A 17,696-nucleotide genomic window follows, 5' to 3' on the forward strand; every position below is an offset into this window, starting at 1 on the left:
TCTGAACTGAATAATAACGTTCTAGTTTAAACGATAAATGTGAAAACGGATGATGGTATGATGTCTGAAACAACAAGCCTCCACCAGTCAGAATTTCCCATCATTAGCCTGTTATTTCTCAATAAAGCCTTGAAAGTGCAAGTCATTTGAGCAAAAGCATGTTATCAAGGACAATGCATAAATACTGCAGCACACTGTGTGATCGGGCGGGTGTGGGAATGTTTTGAGAGCGTCTGTGTGTCGCGCGAACGTCCCGGATTTCCCTGACACCACGACAGACGCCGCGTATCTTCTCCTGTGTGTTAATGAGTGAACCAAAACACAGTTAATAATGTCAGCCACACAAATCACAGCGCTCGCCTCTCCTCGCCGACGACTGAATGGCGTGAATTTGGCGAGCTAATCAAAATTACATCTTTGAGCGCGTGTGTTGATTGTGAATAGAGCAGAGGACAGACAGGATATTAAAAAGATGCGCTGCTATTTAATGCGTGAGCTGCGTCCAGCACCGCCGTCCTCTGAATCGGCCGCTGATGCGCTCAATAACACAACAGCAAACAGAAACATGTTGATATGCACAAATTACATTTAGTGGCTTTATCGGATCATTGCATTAGCACGGTGGAGGATTTCTCTTCATTCATTCAATCCTCACAATATGTACACAATGTTCAGATGCTGGTTCAGGTTTGGTCTGATTCTCCATTCCATTGTCCCATAAAATAAAAACAAATTACAAAAATAAAATTCAACATCATCAATTAAGTTAAGTCTCATAAAAGATTAGTTTGCATTCACAATTCATTAGTCTGACAGTGTTCAAAGGTGTTGAATATCAAAGCAAAAAATGGTACATGAGTTGGTAAATCTGATTTATTTCCATTTAAAACTATTTATTTCACTATATATATATATATATATATATATATTAAGGCTGCACAATTAATCAAATTAATAATCTTGAATAATCTTGATTACAATTACAAATGCCACAATTATGTAATGTACAAAGGCACAATTACAAAAAAAAAAAAAAAAAAAAAAAAATCCATATACATTATTTTTCTTTCTTAAGATCTGTGTGTATGTGTGTGTTATCTTAAGGGTTTTTTTCTTTTAATTTTAACATTTTTACCTTTTTTATATTGAGGGTTAGGGTTAGGGTTAGGGTTAAGAAACTTTATATAAAAATGTGGCATGCAGTTACTTCAAACAATGGTATTAAGCTATTCAAAACATCATTCCATGTAAATTGTGATAATCGTAATTAATAATTGCAATTACAATTTCAAGGGAATAATCGACAATTATCGTGTAGCCCTAATATATATTAAATAATAATAATAATATGTTTATATATTATGTAATTAAATATTGTGTCAATAAAGTAAAAACAATGACTGATGGTTGAAATAAAAAAGTCCCCTTTAAGTCATTTTAAAGCAAATACATAAATAATGAAATATACATTTCGAACTATCAAAAGGTTGCAAAAATAAATAAATTGGCATGGAAAATGGTAGTAATAATAAGAATAATAAATAATAATAATAATAATAACAATAACAGCAACAATAAAAAATAATACTGTTTTTGCATAATAAGATTAAACATCATTGTGTTAATTTAGTAAAAACAATGACAGATAGTTCAAATGAAAATATAATAATAATAATAATAACAATGTAACTTGTATGTATTATATAACATCATTGTGTTAACTGAGTAAAAATAACTACTGAAAATGAACAACAATAATAATCAATATTTGTTTAATTATATAACTGTAGAGGACAGAACAGCTGTATGTACGGCTCCTATAGCTTTTAATTTTTTTATTCAACATTATTTATTATTATTATTATTATTATTATTATTATCATTATTATTAAGAACATATGCTTGTTTATAATAAAGGTCAATTACAAAAATGTAGGACACAAACACTCTATGCAACTCTATAGAAATACTATAGAAATACTGTATTTCTATATATGTTGTTATATATCAGCTACAGCACGGTTAGCAGTGTGATCTACAGTAACGTTCAGTCCCTACAGGCTTCAAAGGGGCAGCTTTAGCAGAAAATAACATGCAACAGCACTGCAATCCAGGCACACGAAACACTGTCGACACGCTGAGAAAACCAAACCTGCATTTCAGAGCCAGAGCGGCTGAGCAACAGCACTCGCACCTGTGGGCAGTCCAAACACACACACACACACACACACACACACACACATGACTACATCCCATGAATGTGCGGCCCACATCACCATGGCAACCGGGGGAAGAGGATGGAGCTCCAGCAGGTCCTTGTGCACATTCTCCAGATAAACAGTGAAACATCCATTTACAGCACCGCACAAACATCTGAACCAGCATCACGCTCCCGTACCGGCCCCGACGCTCACAACGCCTCAGTCAGTCACATACGAGACACATCTCTATTCCGCTGCTGAGGAAAAGCAGGAAAACTATATTGCAGCAACTGTATGACTTCAGAATATATCATCTGAGTCATTTAGACTGTTAGAATGTTTCTTTTTCAGCTCCAGTTTTAAAGGTTGACAAAGTAAATCACTGTCCACTTGGGCTGCATGAACAGTTTTTTATTTTCACAATTTAAAAAAAAAAGGATCTTATACAAGGTTAAAGTCACTGAGACTAAAACCTTAAAACAACCTTCTTTACTTGAAATAAAATAAATATTAACTGAAATAAAACAATATCTTATTTCAGCTAGATGCCAAGACAATATTTCTCATTTTCATTCAGTTTACCTTGAACAATAAATAAGACAAAAACTAAAATAAAAAATGAATAAAAACTATAAACATTTAAAAAAAAAAACAACACAATCACATAAACTTTATCTAAAGTTAAAAAGAAAAGAGGAGCATAAAAATAAAAATATAACTGATAACAAAATAAAATAATAAAAACAATAGCTCCATCTCAATTATGGTAAATGAACACTGATCTCATGTAAATAAAACAGATTTTTAAGGGTTTCATGGGTCACGGCTCCATCAGTCAGACATGTATCCTAACTTTTCTGAATCTTCTATTAAATATTGTTCAATATTTCACTCACCACTGATTGATTAATTTGAGCAGGAGATGAAATATTGATGAGAGCGAGGGGAGATCCTGAGTGAAGAGCTCTCCGCAGACAGCATCTGCGCTGATTCACCGCTGCACTCAGAAGACAGCTGCTAAGACCAGTCTGAAAACCAACGCCCTTTTTTAAAACACTTAAAGACTATTTTTAAGCTCCTTTCAAAACATACTGCTCAACAAAATAGATTAATAAATAATTAGAGAAACACAGTTTCCCCCAAAAGTCAAATAAAAGTCAACTTATATCAAACGGTATAATCTTACTGACTTAAATTTTGCCAGGATTGTAAGAATGTTTGAAATAAGTATTGAACAATTTTGTATATATCTTTTTAAACTGTATTATATCTAGTGCATATTATTCATCTGACACAGCACTGAACATCTAATATTGGCTTGTTCTTCAGAAGACTGTCTGAACTGAATAATAACGTTCTAGTTTAAACGATAAATGTGAAAACGGATGATGGTATGATGTCTGAAACAACAAGCCTCCACCAGTCAGAATTTCCCATCATTAGCCTGTTATTTCTCAAATAAAAGTCAACTTATATCAAATGGTATAATTTGCATTACTTGTAGACTGTTTTTAAGCTCCATTTAAAGCCACTAAAACTCCTGCAGCACTCAAATTATGATGATGATAATAATAAAACTAAACAAACAAACAAATAAATAAAACACTAGACACAAAAATTCAACTGAAAAGTCTATGTAGTAAACTTATTACTGATATCTCTCATCTTTCAGATGTCTACCTTTCAAGGTGAAAACTATTTTCAAATAATAACAAAAAGAATACAGCTGCAAGCAGTGATTATCGGGGTTCAAGGCATTTAAGCACATTTGAAAAAAGACATTACATATTATTTTTCAAGCCATCTAAATCAATGTTTAAATCCAGGTGAATTTTCCACAGAAGTACTGAATGATTTTTAACGATTATGGCTGTTACAGTTTTCGTTAATTTCATGTTTTTCATATAGTTATTCGTTTATATTAGTTTTTCATATAGTTTTATTCGTTTCATGAGTTTTCATTTACGCTTTATAGGATTTTGGGTATATTTCAATAGGCCCCTTTTCTAAAATACTCTGTTATAGTTCCCAAAGGGTAAACTTCAACATTTTTTTTGATAATTATTGACCTGGAGACCTTTCTTTACATCTTCTCAATTATTTAACAAACAATCTGACTGACAGCAGTGGTTCTAGAGGCAAAGTTGTTTGAAATGAGGAGGTCTAATCGTGCGATATGATTATTGTGTGCACTGTGCCATGAACAATTGTTTACGGCCTTGAAAAATGCAATACCACCTCCCAGTGGCTGATTTTTCTCAAATTTCTCACAAACCTTTAGGGTCGCGAGTCAAACAGACTAGCGATGGACCGATATTGATTTTTTTATAACCGATACTGATACCGATTATTCACATGTTTATGTGCCCGATAACCAATATATAAAATAAATAAATGAGTGAAGTAAGTCCATACTTCACTTTGATTTTTCCTCCTTAATCTTCATATTACAACAATAAAAACTTTTTATTTATAATTTTTTGCAACACCAAGCAAAGCAAATGTAGAATGGAGCAAATAAATAAAGGACAGGAGTCATATCAACTTCATTTTAAACTACAGTTTTAGTAGGCTTATAAGCTGTTTAATATAAAGAGTGAAGAATAGCTCACTGTCATAATGTTGATTCACCGAATAATATTCTCTGAAATATTGGAATACAACAAACAAAACATCTATTTTATTGTAGTATTTTATATTGCATTTCTAAACTGGTATGTTATATCAGAATCACTATATTTTGTCGTTCTGGATTCTGACAAAGGACTGTTTACACAGAACTATACTCAAACTGCGATTATTATCTCGCGGAGATAATAAATAATTCATTTCCATAGAGTTGTATATTTTAAATGTGTATTAGCGAAATAAAGGTTATATAGTAAATGTTAATATAATTTAGGTGTTTTAAACAAGTGAATCTTGTTCAAAGTTACATGCGGTGTCTGTGCTGGAACATTTCCTGAGCATCAACCCGGCAAAGTTAAGTCTTTATTGGGACAGGACTTGACTTCACGACACTAATGATGAGCATATAGACAACACAGAGAGAATTAAATTCAGCACTTTTATTTCCAACATGTGCTCATTCATGGCTGTGTATTATTTAATTCACACAAATTTACGTGTTTATTAGGACGGATTATCTTAGTTATCTTATTTCTTAGATCCAAAGCTGCACAAACTAGCTACATATCAGGCATTTATATAACACATCTAATATGTGCATTAATGGCTGTTCTGTTAAATAAAGTTTACTAATTACAGCTAAGCAAGTGCTTTACCTATGCATGCCGTTGTTGTTGTCTCGTCTCCCCTCAGACGCGCTGAAATGGCGATCCTGCCGGTAATTCTTAAAACACTTACAAGATAGTGGCATTTATCATTGAATCCGATATTACAAAACCGATAACCGATTATGGTAAAAGCCTAAATATCGGGAAAATAGAACAGAACCTCTAGAACAGACCCACTGAATTTCGTTCTGATCAACCTCTGTTAACCATGTCTAATAGGTGACCAAAATTCATTGGCCAAGTTACAGCCATTTTTATGTTTTTTCCCTCTTGAAGCACCACCAAGTGGCCAAGCTCCGCTGTTTCAGTGCTACGTGCTTGAACCCCTAATAAAAATGAATAAATAAACACCACTTTTAGATTATTATACATTCCATTCAAAGCAAAACAAACAAACACCCGTCAACTAAAAGTCAACTTATACCAACAGGCATCATCTTTCTTTCCAGACTAACTAAATAAATGAACTTTTCCCCAAAAATGTTTTTCTGAAAAGTCAACTTATGTCACCTTGTAAAGACAACTTTCTTTCTAGCAGAAGACTCAAATCCACTAAAAGCTTGTGTTTAAAATATGTAATAATAAATAAAGATGTTTATATTAAGAAATGAATAAATAAAAACAATTTAAAAACAAATAAGTAAATGCATTAAGGAATAAATCACCAGCTCTTTCCAAAAAGGGGCACATTATCTCAACTGGTATCACTTGCATCACCACAAACTGATAAAATCTTGACTCCTAGAAATTGCATAGATGCTAATCAGATTGTAGCCAAATGTATGTGGACACTTATACACCAAACCCATATATGTGCCTGCTGAGCGTTTCATTTCAAAAGCATTAGGATTAACATGGAGCTGATTTTCCCGAACAGCTCGGCCTCTTCTGGGAAGTTTACCCCTGATGCTATAGCACAGCGGTGGGGATTTGATCTCATTCAGACACAAGAGCATCAGTCAGATCAGCCTCACCATCACTGCACAGCTCATCACACAGGTGACACGCCGTCCACGACCAGTTATTGTTAGTGTCGCTTGTCTGTCTGTGCTTAAAGTGAAAATGATGCATAATGCAACACATTCACAGAACATTAGAGTATATTTGATGCACACACATTTATGTATTTGATGAGCAGGATTTTAGACTAATGAGATTTAGGGGAACTGATTTTGAACAATAACACATAAACATTTAAAGACAGACATTATGAGCTACAAGGTTTTTAAGCAATAGTATATGCTTTTGTTGAAGCCGTCAGTCCAAATGATTTCAACCTACTTGTTTAAATAATCAGTGGAATTTTTGGTGAAAACTACATTACCCAAGATTCTACAACAAAATCCAACCAATCAGAGAATCAAAACAAGCAAATCCCACCCACTCTCATGAAGAAGCGCAAACGATTTAATCAAATGAGCCTCCCTACAACATCAAAATACTTAAGTATTGGTATAAACATGCATACTTTACAATGAGTGTAAAATGTGTTGTTTCAATATACACAACCAACATCTTTCAACCAATATTTGTATGTTTCTGTTGTTTTTAATTGAATTGTGTCATTGACAGTGCTTCATGAAATACTAGCTCTTTCCCTCTTTAAAGCAGTTCAGTTCACATACCTTTGTTTTTTGTCTGATTTTCAAATTCTTTTTTATCTTCAAATCAAAGTTGGTAATGTTGTCACTCACTTCAGAGCTGGCCGGTTTGGTTCAAAGCTAATGACTTTAAACTGAAGAATTTTAAAAAACCTCTAAGGAAAAAATGAATGGAAAAAAATACAAAGTGGCTGCGGTCAGTTAAGACAAAACTCAGTGTATAAATGTACCCTGCAGCGTATCAGTGGCACTGCTGTAGTTGACAGGTGAATCAGCAGTCTAACAGTCTTCCTTCTACAAACACACACTGTTACTGAGTAAGATGGAGGAAATGAGGAGGTGGAAACACTAAGGGTGAGAGTTGGTAATGTGGCTAATCAGACATGCCGGTATGCGGATCTTCATTGTAATGTTTAGCGAAGCGAAGCGCAAGTAATAGCTGTGAGGGGACACTCGCCGAGCACAAATGGAGTGAGCGCCATTACAAATGATCCAGGGGAAATGGACGGATGTTGACATGGAAGCACTCAATGAGAAAGAAACAACGTCCCCCAAAGATTTCTCATATTCTAGCCGCACTCCATTACACATCACTCTCTGTGCTGTTAAAATATCGAAAACTTTTAAAAGTTACAGTTTTTTCTTATTTTCAAACGCAATAGAGCTTTAGCGCCACTCACCAGACATTTCATTTCCAAAATGATGCTGTACAAACAACAACCAGCATAATAAAACAATCACAGGTTCTTCTGGTCATTTCAATGTTATAGTGTTGTGAAATAGGCAAGAAGCACTGTAATATCATTTTACACAAAGATCTTTTTTTCGTGCACAGATTTTTTTATTTTTTGCATTAATGAAAAGTATAGTTTTTCAGAATTGCGAGATATAAACCAGTTTTCCACACAATTCTGATTTTCTAACATGCAATTGCAACTTTATACATTATTGCGCAATTCTGACTTTATAACTCACAAGTCCAATGTCACAATTCTGAGAAAAAAAGTCAAGATTGCAAGTTCATATTATGCAATAACATTTATTTTAATTTTTTATTTAGTTGCAGAAACAGGCTTCCAAACATATGAGCTAGCTAACTATTTTGTGATAGACAACTAACAGTAATACAGTGCTGTATTTAAAAAAAAAGTATTAAACTTTTTTTTTGTCAAATTTCACCAATTTGAATTGAAATAGCATAACTGAATATAATTGTAATTGAATGCAATGAGACAAGCAACCAATAAGCCTTTTTTTAGCACATATGACATATGATTAAGAGTGATTGCATGCATATTTTAAAATAAAAAAATATATATATTATTTACAACTAGTTTAAATGCATTACACTGAACACGGTGTCAGTGGAAATTGTGTATATGGTGACATTTATGCAAAACAATATTACAATGCTTATTGCATATTTCGTGACACTTTCAATATGAAATTACTAGGTGAATGTGAACCTGTTTTATTAATATTTTTGTTGTACATAGAGTGGCAATGTGGAAATGGAATGTCTCTATCCTACTGACAGTGTTAGCAACAGCAAATTTGAGATAAAAACAACCATGCAGTTTTAGCTTGTTTCTAGAAGCCTCTGAGCTCGTTTCACAGCACTTTGTATTGCAAGTGAATGTTGCACCGGGTGCGCTACTGAGCAAGTTTACTACATCAGAAAAACCAAACATACAGTATGGAGCTGCTTATGTGTTGCAAACATCAAAAACAACATTTTGAGGTCATAGCATAGTACTGAGAGTGAAAATGTATTGGTGTTTTACTGTTCATTTCAGCCTGAAATTGCAGTGAAATGTATGTTTTTGGAGTTTAGCAAGCACTTTTTTATCCTTTGTTGATTATTTTACAATAAATTATAGTTATATTATTTTCCTTTTTCTTCATTCCCTTAAATCACTTTAAATCCTTCTTTAATTCCATTAAATAAAAAGGACATTTGTGTCCATTAGAAAATCAAAAAAATTGGTTCAAGGCATGGTTACGGCCTTGGGTCGCTTCCAAACTTTCTTGAGAGCTGTGTAAATGAACAGAGCACATTTTTTGATGTTAAATATTTTAGTGAGTTTTGAGTATGTGAAGGGTAAGTGATCGTTTAAATTCAATAATATGTACATTGCATATGCTATCATTACATTTCGTCAGCCACCACGCTCTCTAGACATCCATACTGGCATCAGCATCAGTCAAATCCATTTACATTATATATAACTGCATTTATTATATAGAACGTGCGTGTATGAAGAGAATCAACGTAAGCGCACACGTATGTTAGCCAACGGAAGCTCAGCTGCGTAGCATGAGTATTAGCTGTGGGGCTGTGGGGAAACATCCAACACACTGTTAATCCCACGGCTCTGTTTTGTAAGCAAATCATTATCAAGACTATTAATGGCACACTGCAGAATTCTCCCTTCCTCCCTCCCTCTCTCTGTCCTTCTCCTGCTCCCACTCAGTCTCTCTTTTCAGTCCATTTCTCCCACCTTCTCCATCTCCATTTCTCTCCGTCTGTTTTCGGGGAACCGTTTTCATACTCGTCTTTTTTAGGCTTCACATTTTTTCTGCTCCAAACCCTCGTGAGCTGCCTACGGAGGCATTTTAAGGCACCGCTGACGCGCTCCCGATGCGAAAGCTGATCTTAATGATGCTGACTCGCGAGAGAACTTGTTTTAGCCAAATCGTAAGAGAGCGATGAGGGAAGCCAATCCCATAATGCACGGCAATGAGCTCTGTGAAAATTGCTATAAAATTATTTTCAACTTATGATTCATTCAATATTAAAGTGGATAAACTCTATTGAGTCTCTCATGCAAAGCACTATCTGTGCTGTGTGTGGAGAGTGATCCAAATTAGCCATTACTTATTCATGCTTTGGAAACCTCTACATACACTATGCTGTCTATGTAGAGCGTTGCAAACCAGGAACTCCTCTACATGATTTGGAACCTTCTAACACTACGCTATGTATAGCGTGCCAAATCAAGCACTTATAATTCAGAATACTCTACATGGTGTGAAACATTCTATATGCACTACGCTGTCTATGTAGAGCGTTCCAAATCACTCACCTGACTGTTCTGTGACTGTTAGGGTGCTGCCTTAGAAGGATGCAGTCTATGTAGGCAGTAGGCAGCGAGACAGCTCAGTAGGTTTTGGATTAGAGCTTCGATTAGAGCTTTTCGAACAAACTCTATTTGAGCGGAACGTGACTGAAAACATTGGACGGCAGCCTCCTACTGATTCTGTTAACACATTGCCTGGGCAACTTCAGCTGCACAACAGCAATGCTGAACATTTCAGACCCAGAGATTTTCAAAAGGTAAAAGAGGGGGCAGAGAGGGAGAGCAGAGATTTCGAAAATGAATCGCCGTGTGCTGAGAACATGAGAACCCTGAACATTTGGTACTACGGGAGTTATGTCACACAGAACAGAAAGTGCTACTGCCAAACAACCAACATCAGTTTCTAAAAACTGCTATTGAAAAGTGTCTCGATGTAGCTGGGAAAAAAAACTAGTCAGGCATTAACTTCTAAATTCGCTGTTAGATATAAGAAAGTCTTAAAATAATTACTTGAACATACATGCACACATAATTTTGAGTCACAAAGAAATGTGAATTATCTGAAACTACATAAAAGCCCGTGTTGAACCGACAGATTCCCCTAAATATTGTCCCAAAACATTTCAGGAATTATCTCTATATAGTGGACTTCTACGGTGACTGTGAGACTGAACGTCCAAAATGTAGTTTAAATGCAGCTTCAAATGGCTCTAAATGATCCTAGCTGAGGAATAAGTGTCTTATCTAGCATAACAATCTGTCATTTTCTTAAAAAAATTAAAATTGATGTACTTTTTAACCTCAAATCGTCTTGTCTCGCTCTGTGTGAACTCTGTGTAATCCGGGTCAATGCAGTTAGGGTATGTTGAAAAACTCCCATCTCATTTTCTCCTCCAACTTCAAAATCATCCTAGATCGCTGCAGAAGTACCAAACCAGTGTTTATAAAGTGAACATGCAAAGAAGGTCAAACTCACTTTTCAAAAAAAGGTAAAACAGCGATGTAGGGCGATTTTGAAGTTTATAAATATATAAATTTGTAATAGAAAATGACAGATTGTTTCGCTAGATAAGACCCTTCTTCCTTGGCTCGGATTGTTTAGTGTCTTTCTTCACGACTGAAGACAGAAAGACATGAACATCTTGGATGACAATGGAGTAAGTACATTATCTGTCATTTTTTGTTCCGGGAAGTGAACTACTCCTTTAAGAGCTCATTTTACATTTGTATGTTCTTGAAATTTGTAAACATACACGTAAACACACGTAAAGAAAGGTGACCCTGGACCACAAAACCAGTAATAAGGGTCAATTTTTTGAAATTGAGAAGCTTTCTATTGATGTACGGTTTGTCAGGATAGGACAATATTTGGCCGAGATACAATAATTTGAAAATCTGGAATCTGAGGATGCAAAAAAAAATCCTTTAAAGTTGTCTAAATGAAGTTCTTAGCAACTAACCAAAAATTAAGTTTTGACATATTTACGGTAGGAAATTTAAAGAATAAAAGAAAAATCCATTTTGATCCATACAATGTTTTGTTGGTTATTGCTACAAAAATACCCGTGATACTTATGACTTATTTTGTGGTCCAGGGTCACAAATAGTTTTACTTTGAACAACAGTTGAGAGAACCTCAAAAAGTCAGAATGCATCATGTTGCACTGGATATGGTCTGATCAGTTCCTTTTTTACACCAGTCTGAATTTTTATGACAGCTGTGTGTGAGGATGTTTTTAACGAATACTGGTTGCAAATGGCTGACAATGGAAATTCGAGGTTTATGATGCTTTCTTAACAGTATAAATCAACATTCACATAAATTGCATAGAAAAGAGCAGCTTGAACCTTCTGTGAAACATCTCCTTTTGTGTTCCACAGCTGGCAGAAAGTTTAGTTTTCATTTCAAGCGTATAAAATGACATGAGGGTGAACAGATGATGACAGAACTTACATTTTGGGTCTCTATCACTTTCAAAACATCATCCGTATGTAAGTGCACAACGGTGTGTTTCTTGATCACTATTGAGCCCTAAGGTCACACCCTGTTTGATCCTGCCTGGCATGAATCTTCACAAAAACCATTAGATTATAACTCTGCCGTGACCTTGGAAACTGATAATATTGCAATAAACATCCAAATTTAACAGAGGTGACTTTGTAAAGTGCAAGAACTGCGTTTGAAGGTTCACTACGCACCGGGCTCCACCGAATGTTCGTCAATCATCAGCAATAGAGCAGCCTCTTGAGACTTTACAAACAGACCCGTCCAAACCGACCACCCCACGCGCAAATAAACAAACGCAAACCCGGGTGCAATTTAGCTAACAAATCACGTAGCGGCCCTCGAAATGGTGGACACAGAGGGGTCAAAGACCGTGAAGAAAAACTGAAGAAAAGTCCATCAAGCTGAGAACATTGCAGCACACTCCACCTCCCACAGGTCCTTCATCAGCATCATTAGTTTCAGTCATTCTGCAGCATAAACACTCATTCAAACCAGCCTACAGCTCAAATCACCTCGTCTAGACAAGATCGCATCTTTCAGATTCAAACGCTTCCAACACGTAGATGCTTCAAAACACGAGCGTGGCTGACAACCGCTTCTAACTCCTACGGCACCCATCCGATTCTACAGAGACCAGCGCCTCGAGCCGTTTAGCACAGGTAGAGAGCGGTTACGTGTGCGTTTATGTGCGTGTAGGAGGAAAGCGAGAAGGCGAGCGAGGTTAGGTAAGGAGATGTGTGGAGGGTGGGGTTCGGTCGCTCACCATGCTCAACCCAAATCCCGCATTGGGCTGGCAGGCGGGTGTAGATCTGTCCTCCCTCTCTGTCCACGGACACGCACAGCCCCTGCGAGCGTCTCAACGACGGCCAGCTCATCCACACGCGTCCGCACGCACACCAGCGGGTAGCTCCTCCAGAAGGTCCGGCGGAAGAACGAGGGTGGGAACGGGAAGGCGGCTCAGTGGAAAGGCATCAGGGACCAAGCATTCCTCGGCTTTCGGTGGACCAATAAACCGTAAAAGAGGAGTCGATCCAGAGGAAGCCTGGCGCCTCGTTGTCCTCGCACACGGAGAATCCCTTCGACAAGACTGGAGAGAGCGGCGGTCGACGCGAGCCGAGGGAGAGAGAGAGAGAGAGCGCGTGTGTCTACCGCTACAGTCCATGAATGGTGCAGTGCTGCTGTTGTCATGGTAACCACTGGGGAGGAGGCCGGTAAAGTGGTGAGGGGGAGTGAGAGGACGAGAGAGAGACAGAGAGAGAGAGAGAGAGAGAGCGAGCGAAGGTGCTCTGCAGAGGGACGCTGGAGCGCTGGAATGAGTACGGAGACTCTGGAGAAACTGGAGGCTCTGATGCTTCGGCTGCCGTGACCTCATGTTACCCTTGAAAATGCCATCGAACCGCCTATTCATCTACTAGTCCATTCATCAAATTATCAGTCTCTGTTCATCGCACATTCACCTTATCTCCCCCTGCTCATAATTTTATAATCCATTCACTCATGTAAGGGGTGACAAATCAGTAATGCGCTTTTTGAGCTCATTTTAAACTGTTAATGAGATAGAATCAAATTGTGTCTGTGTGTGTGTGTTTTAATACAGTGAAAGTCAGTGGGGTCCAATGTCAGTTTGGCTTCAACGGCATTGACTTTCACTGCATGGAAGTTTGAACATACTATAACAAAATATCCTCTATAACCTAAGTCTATAAAACATAAAATGCACACACACACACACACACACACACACACACATGTTTGTTTTTGTGAATTGTGGGGACTTTCCATAGACTTCTATAGTTTTTATACTGACCAAACAATATTGTCTATCCCCTAACCCAACCCTAACCCTAAACCTACCCCTTACAGGAAACATGTTTGCATCGTTACACTTTCAAATAAACATCATTTAATATTTTTAATAGTAGGTCGGTCCCTACAATGTCAAAAATATCAGCTTTTACTATCCTTGTGGGGACATTTGGTATATTTATACAGTGGCAGTGGAGATCACATCTCTGTGTGGAGCACTAGCTGTTGTCAGACTCATTGTGCAAATCTCACTGGATTATTACAATTAATAGCAAAATGAATGTTTGGTATTCATTTGGTATTGATATTTTCTACTGACACACTAAAGCAAAATATAGAAATAACTGAACTAAAATAATTTTTAGCTGTATATATATATATATATACATACTTTAGTTAAAAAATATATTTTTGTTGTGTGTTTTTGTCATTTTTACAATCACTATTTTATGTCTATATAGTCTTTGGCATTTTCAATTTTAGTACATCAAGTGAAACTACAAAAATCTGAAATGTTTCCTTGGCAAATAGCTAAAAGTAATAATAATAATAATAATAGCAATAACAATAACAACAATAATAATAATAATAAAAATAATAATAACAAAATAGCTAAAATAATAACAATAATAACATAACAATAATAATGTGTACATTTTTTTTTACATTTCAGGTGACATTTTATTTCTTTAATTTTAACCGATATGCTAACTGTTAAAGCTGATCAGTAAAAAAAAAAAAAATAAAAAATATATATATATATATATATATAGATAAATCTTTCCTTATATATAGTTCATATCTAAAGAAAGCATAAATTAATCAATTAATACAAATAAATAAATAAATGTATAGTTTTAATTTTTGGCTAAACTGTTCCTTTGAAGGGATAATTCACCCAATATTGAAAATTCTGTCATTAATTACTCACCCTCATGTCATTCCAAACCTAACCTTCATTCAACTTCAGACCACAAATCAAGATATTTTTTTTATTAAATCCAAAGGCTCTCTGACCCTCCATACACAAAAGGGTCCTACCACAGTCAAGGCACAGAACAGAGTAAGGACATCGTTAAAATAGATGGCGCAGACTGACGGGTGTTAACGTAACTGATGATATTCACAGCCTTATACCACTTGGCACAAGCTGATTGGTTCACGTCGTGTACGCAGCCTTTACCTTTAAATGGCTGGTTGGCATTCACTTGAGCCTTTCGCAGCAGAGGAATTTGAGTTCCTCTGAAACCCTTCACCTTCCCCAGCTCCACCTGTATAGATCTGCTACGGGTTATTTTGTATGCTATTGTGCAGCAGCAGTATGTCTTAAATACTCACAGCACCGTATCGCCATATGCTTTAACAGTACTGAGTTCTTGTACTTGCTTGCAGCAACAGCAGCAACAATCTACAACTACAGCAATAACCAACAGCATCAGCAATTCAGCAGCAGTGTAGCAGATCTGTTTCTCCAAGACCAAAATACATTACCATGCTAAAATCTTCCGAGAGTTGTCATGGAAGAACTGTAATTTTCCGAAGCGATGAGAATACTTTTTGTGTGCAAAGAAAACAAAAATAATGACTTTACTCAACAATTCTTCTCCTCCATGTCGGCGTATATGTGTGCCTTTCTCTGCTGATAAACAAGGCGCGGCACGTGCGTCGTAGTACTCTTTTTAATGGTGGCAGACTTCACGTCTCTCGTTGAGTTGTAAGAGTTTTAATGATGGCTAGAGATCATTACTGACTCCTGCTGCTCTCTCTAATGTGCTGTTTGAAATCATCTTGTTCTCGTTCTCTTGTTCTTAATCCAAACCTGACACTCAGAGCACTTGAGGAAAGAGCCGCTTTAAAAAGTGACATGTTTGCTCACATTTTTTTCCATTTTGTTGGTGAGCATTAACAGAACAGAGCAGGGGCTTTCAACGGGCGGTCGGCGCAACGCTGCGGGGGTCTGCCAATTATTGTTTGATCTCAAATTAATTTGCATGAAAAACAAGCTTATATAAAAAAGTTAAGGAAGTTAGGAAGCCAAAGAGCTAAATGTTGCATTGTCCATCCCACATTAAAATATACTATGTTAAATTCAATAAATGGGACACTATATTTGGCCACAAGTCACGTCCTTACCTTCTTAAATACATTACCTTTCAGTAGTTTGGGGTCAGTGAGATATTTCATGTTTTTGAAAGAAATCTCCTATACTCACTTACATAAGGCTACATTTATTTAATCAAAAATACAGTAAATGCAATAGGGTGAAATATTATTACAATTTAAAACAGCTGTTTTCTATGTGAATATCTGTTCAAATGTAATTCATTTCTGTGATCAAAGCTGAATTTTCAACATCATTACGTCTTCAGTGTCACATGATTCTTCAGAAATCATTCTAATATGCTGATTTGCTGCTCAACAAACATTTTTAAATATCAGTATTGAAAACAGTTGTGGTTACTTATATTTATTTTTTAACAATAGTTTAAGGCTCTTACTGTCACTTTCAATTAATTTAAAAATACGTATTTAAAAAATAATAATAAAAAATGCCACAAATTGCATGAACTTGCAGTGAACACAAAATACACATTTTAAACCGAGTTTTACAGAACATACAGAACTCATCCTGCTCCATCCACGTTCCCCAGGAGTCAAACTCACGACCTTGTTGCTGGCAGCGCTGGATGCTCTTAAATAAAGACATAAAATATTAAAGATCAAGAAGCCTAAACGCATCAGTGATTCAAACAAACAGTTCAGCCTGGCCAAAATGTGACTCGATTGCTAGTCTGCGATCCGGCCAGAATTTATCTAACTTTCCGACAGCCTTGATTTCACTCTCCGCGCCGTATTTGTTCTGGTAAAACGGACAGAGATTTATGGGTTTAATATCACTCGATGTCTCTGTCCTCTGAATGTCAAGCACCAGCCCTGCATGATAAACGCTTCACTGTACATGCACTGTATGCTATGGAGAGCACGACGCGTGCTGCGCTGCATTTCAACTCGACGCTGAGAAGGAACGGTGGCTGTATTATTTTCTCCTAAATTTAAGAACAAATCAATTGTGGTTGAGCAAAGCTGAACTGCAATTCACTGGGTCAAATAATACAAACGCAACTGCCCCCGTTTACAATAACGGATTGAGCGAGCATCCGCAGGGATCTGGTGACGCGATACTTTATCGATATACTATACAATAATTTATAAATAAAAAAAAATGAAAGGTTCTCTATTGGCATCTACGGTTCCATGAAGAACCATAAAAACCAAATTGTTTATTATTAAGAGTGTATAATGACACGCGACCTAAAGGCACTAAAATCAACACTGCTTCTTCCTTCTGAGAGGAATTCACATCATCAGTGCCTGAGTTTTCTCCTTTTATGAGCTCTTCCTCATTTAACGGTCATCTTTGTGTCATTTGGACTCATTCTCACTCCAGTCCTCTTCACCTGAGCAGAATTCCAGCCGTAAATGTCACATTTCCATTTAGCTGAACAAATGACTGGCTGTGGGAGGGTGTGGAGGGGAGCTGGGGATGGGCTGGTAATTGGGAAGCGATTTGAAGAAGCCAAAGGACTTGAAGTGAGAAAAGACAAGCTTTCACGTTAGCCGTTTGTGAGGTCGTCTCTGAGCTGACCCTATTTACTTCCTGCTATTAAAGGGACAGTTCACCCAAAAATTAACATTTTGTCATC

At 36.5% G+C, this 17,696-nt stretch overlaps 1 protein-coding gene across 7 annotated transcripts in view; it reads right to left on the reverse strand.

The window, feature by feature from the left end:
• tanc2b (tetratricopeptide repeat, ankyrin repeat and coiled-coil containing 2b) overlaps positions 1–17,696 on the reverse strand; it is a 161,389-nt gene that overhangs the window by 62,050 nt on the left and 81,643 nt on the right. Inside the window, exon 1 of one of the 7 annotated variants that reach the window (XM_051123546.1) lies at positions 12,950–13,494. The exons of the other annotated variants lie outside the window; for them this stretch is intronic. Coding sequence (XP_050979503.1) covers positions 12,950–13,061 — 112 coding nt within the window. The 5' untranslated portion in view covers positions 13,062–13,494. Of the gene's footprint in view, positions 1–12,949; positions 13,495–17,696 lie in introns of those variants that run through there. 7 annotated transcript variants of the gene reach the window in all.

Source organism: Labeo rohita, chromosome 12 (assembly GCF_022985175.1).
Source record: "Labeo rohita strain BAU-BD-2019 chromosome 12, IGBB_LRoh.1.0, whole genome shotgun sequence".
NCBI classification, from domain to species: Eukaryota; Metazoa; Chordata; class Actinopteri; order Cypriniformes; family Cyprinidae; genus Labeo; species Labeo rohita.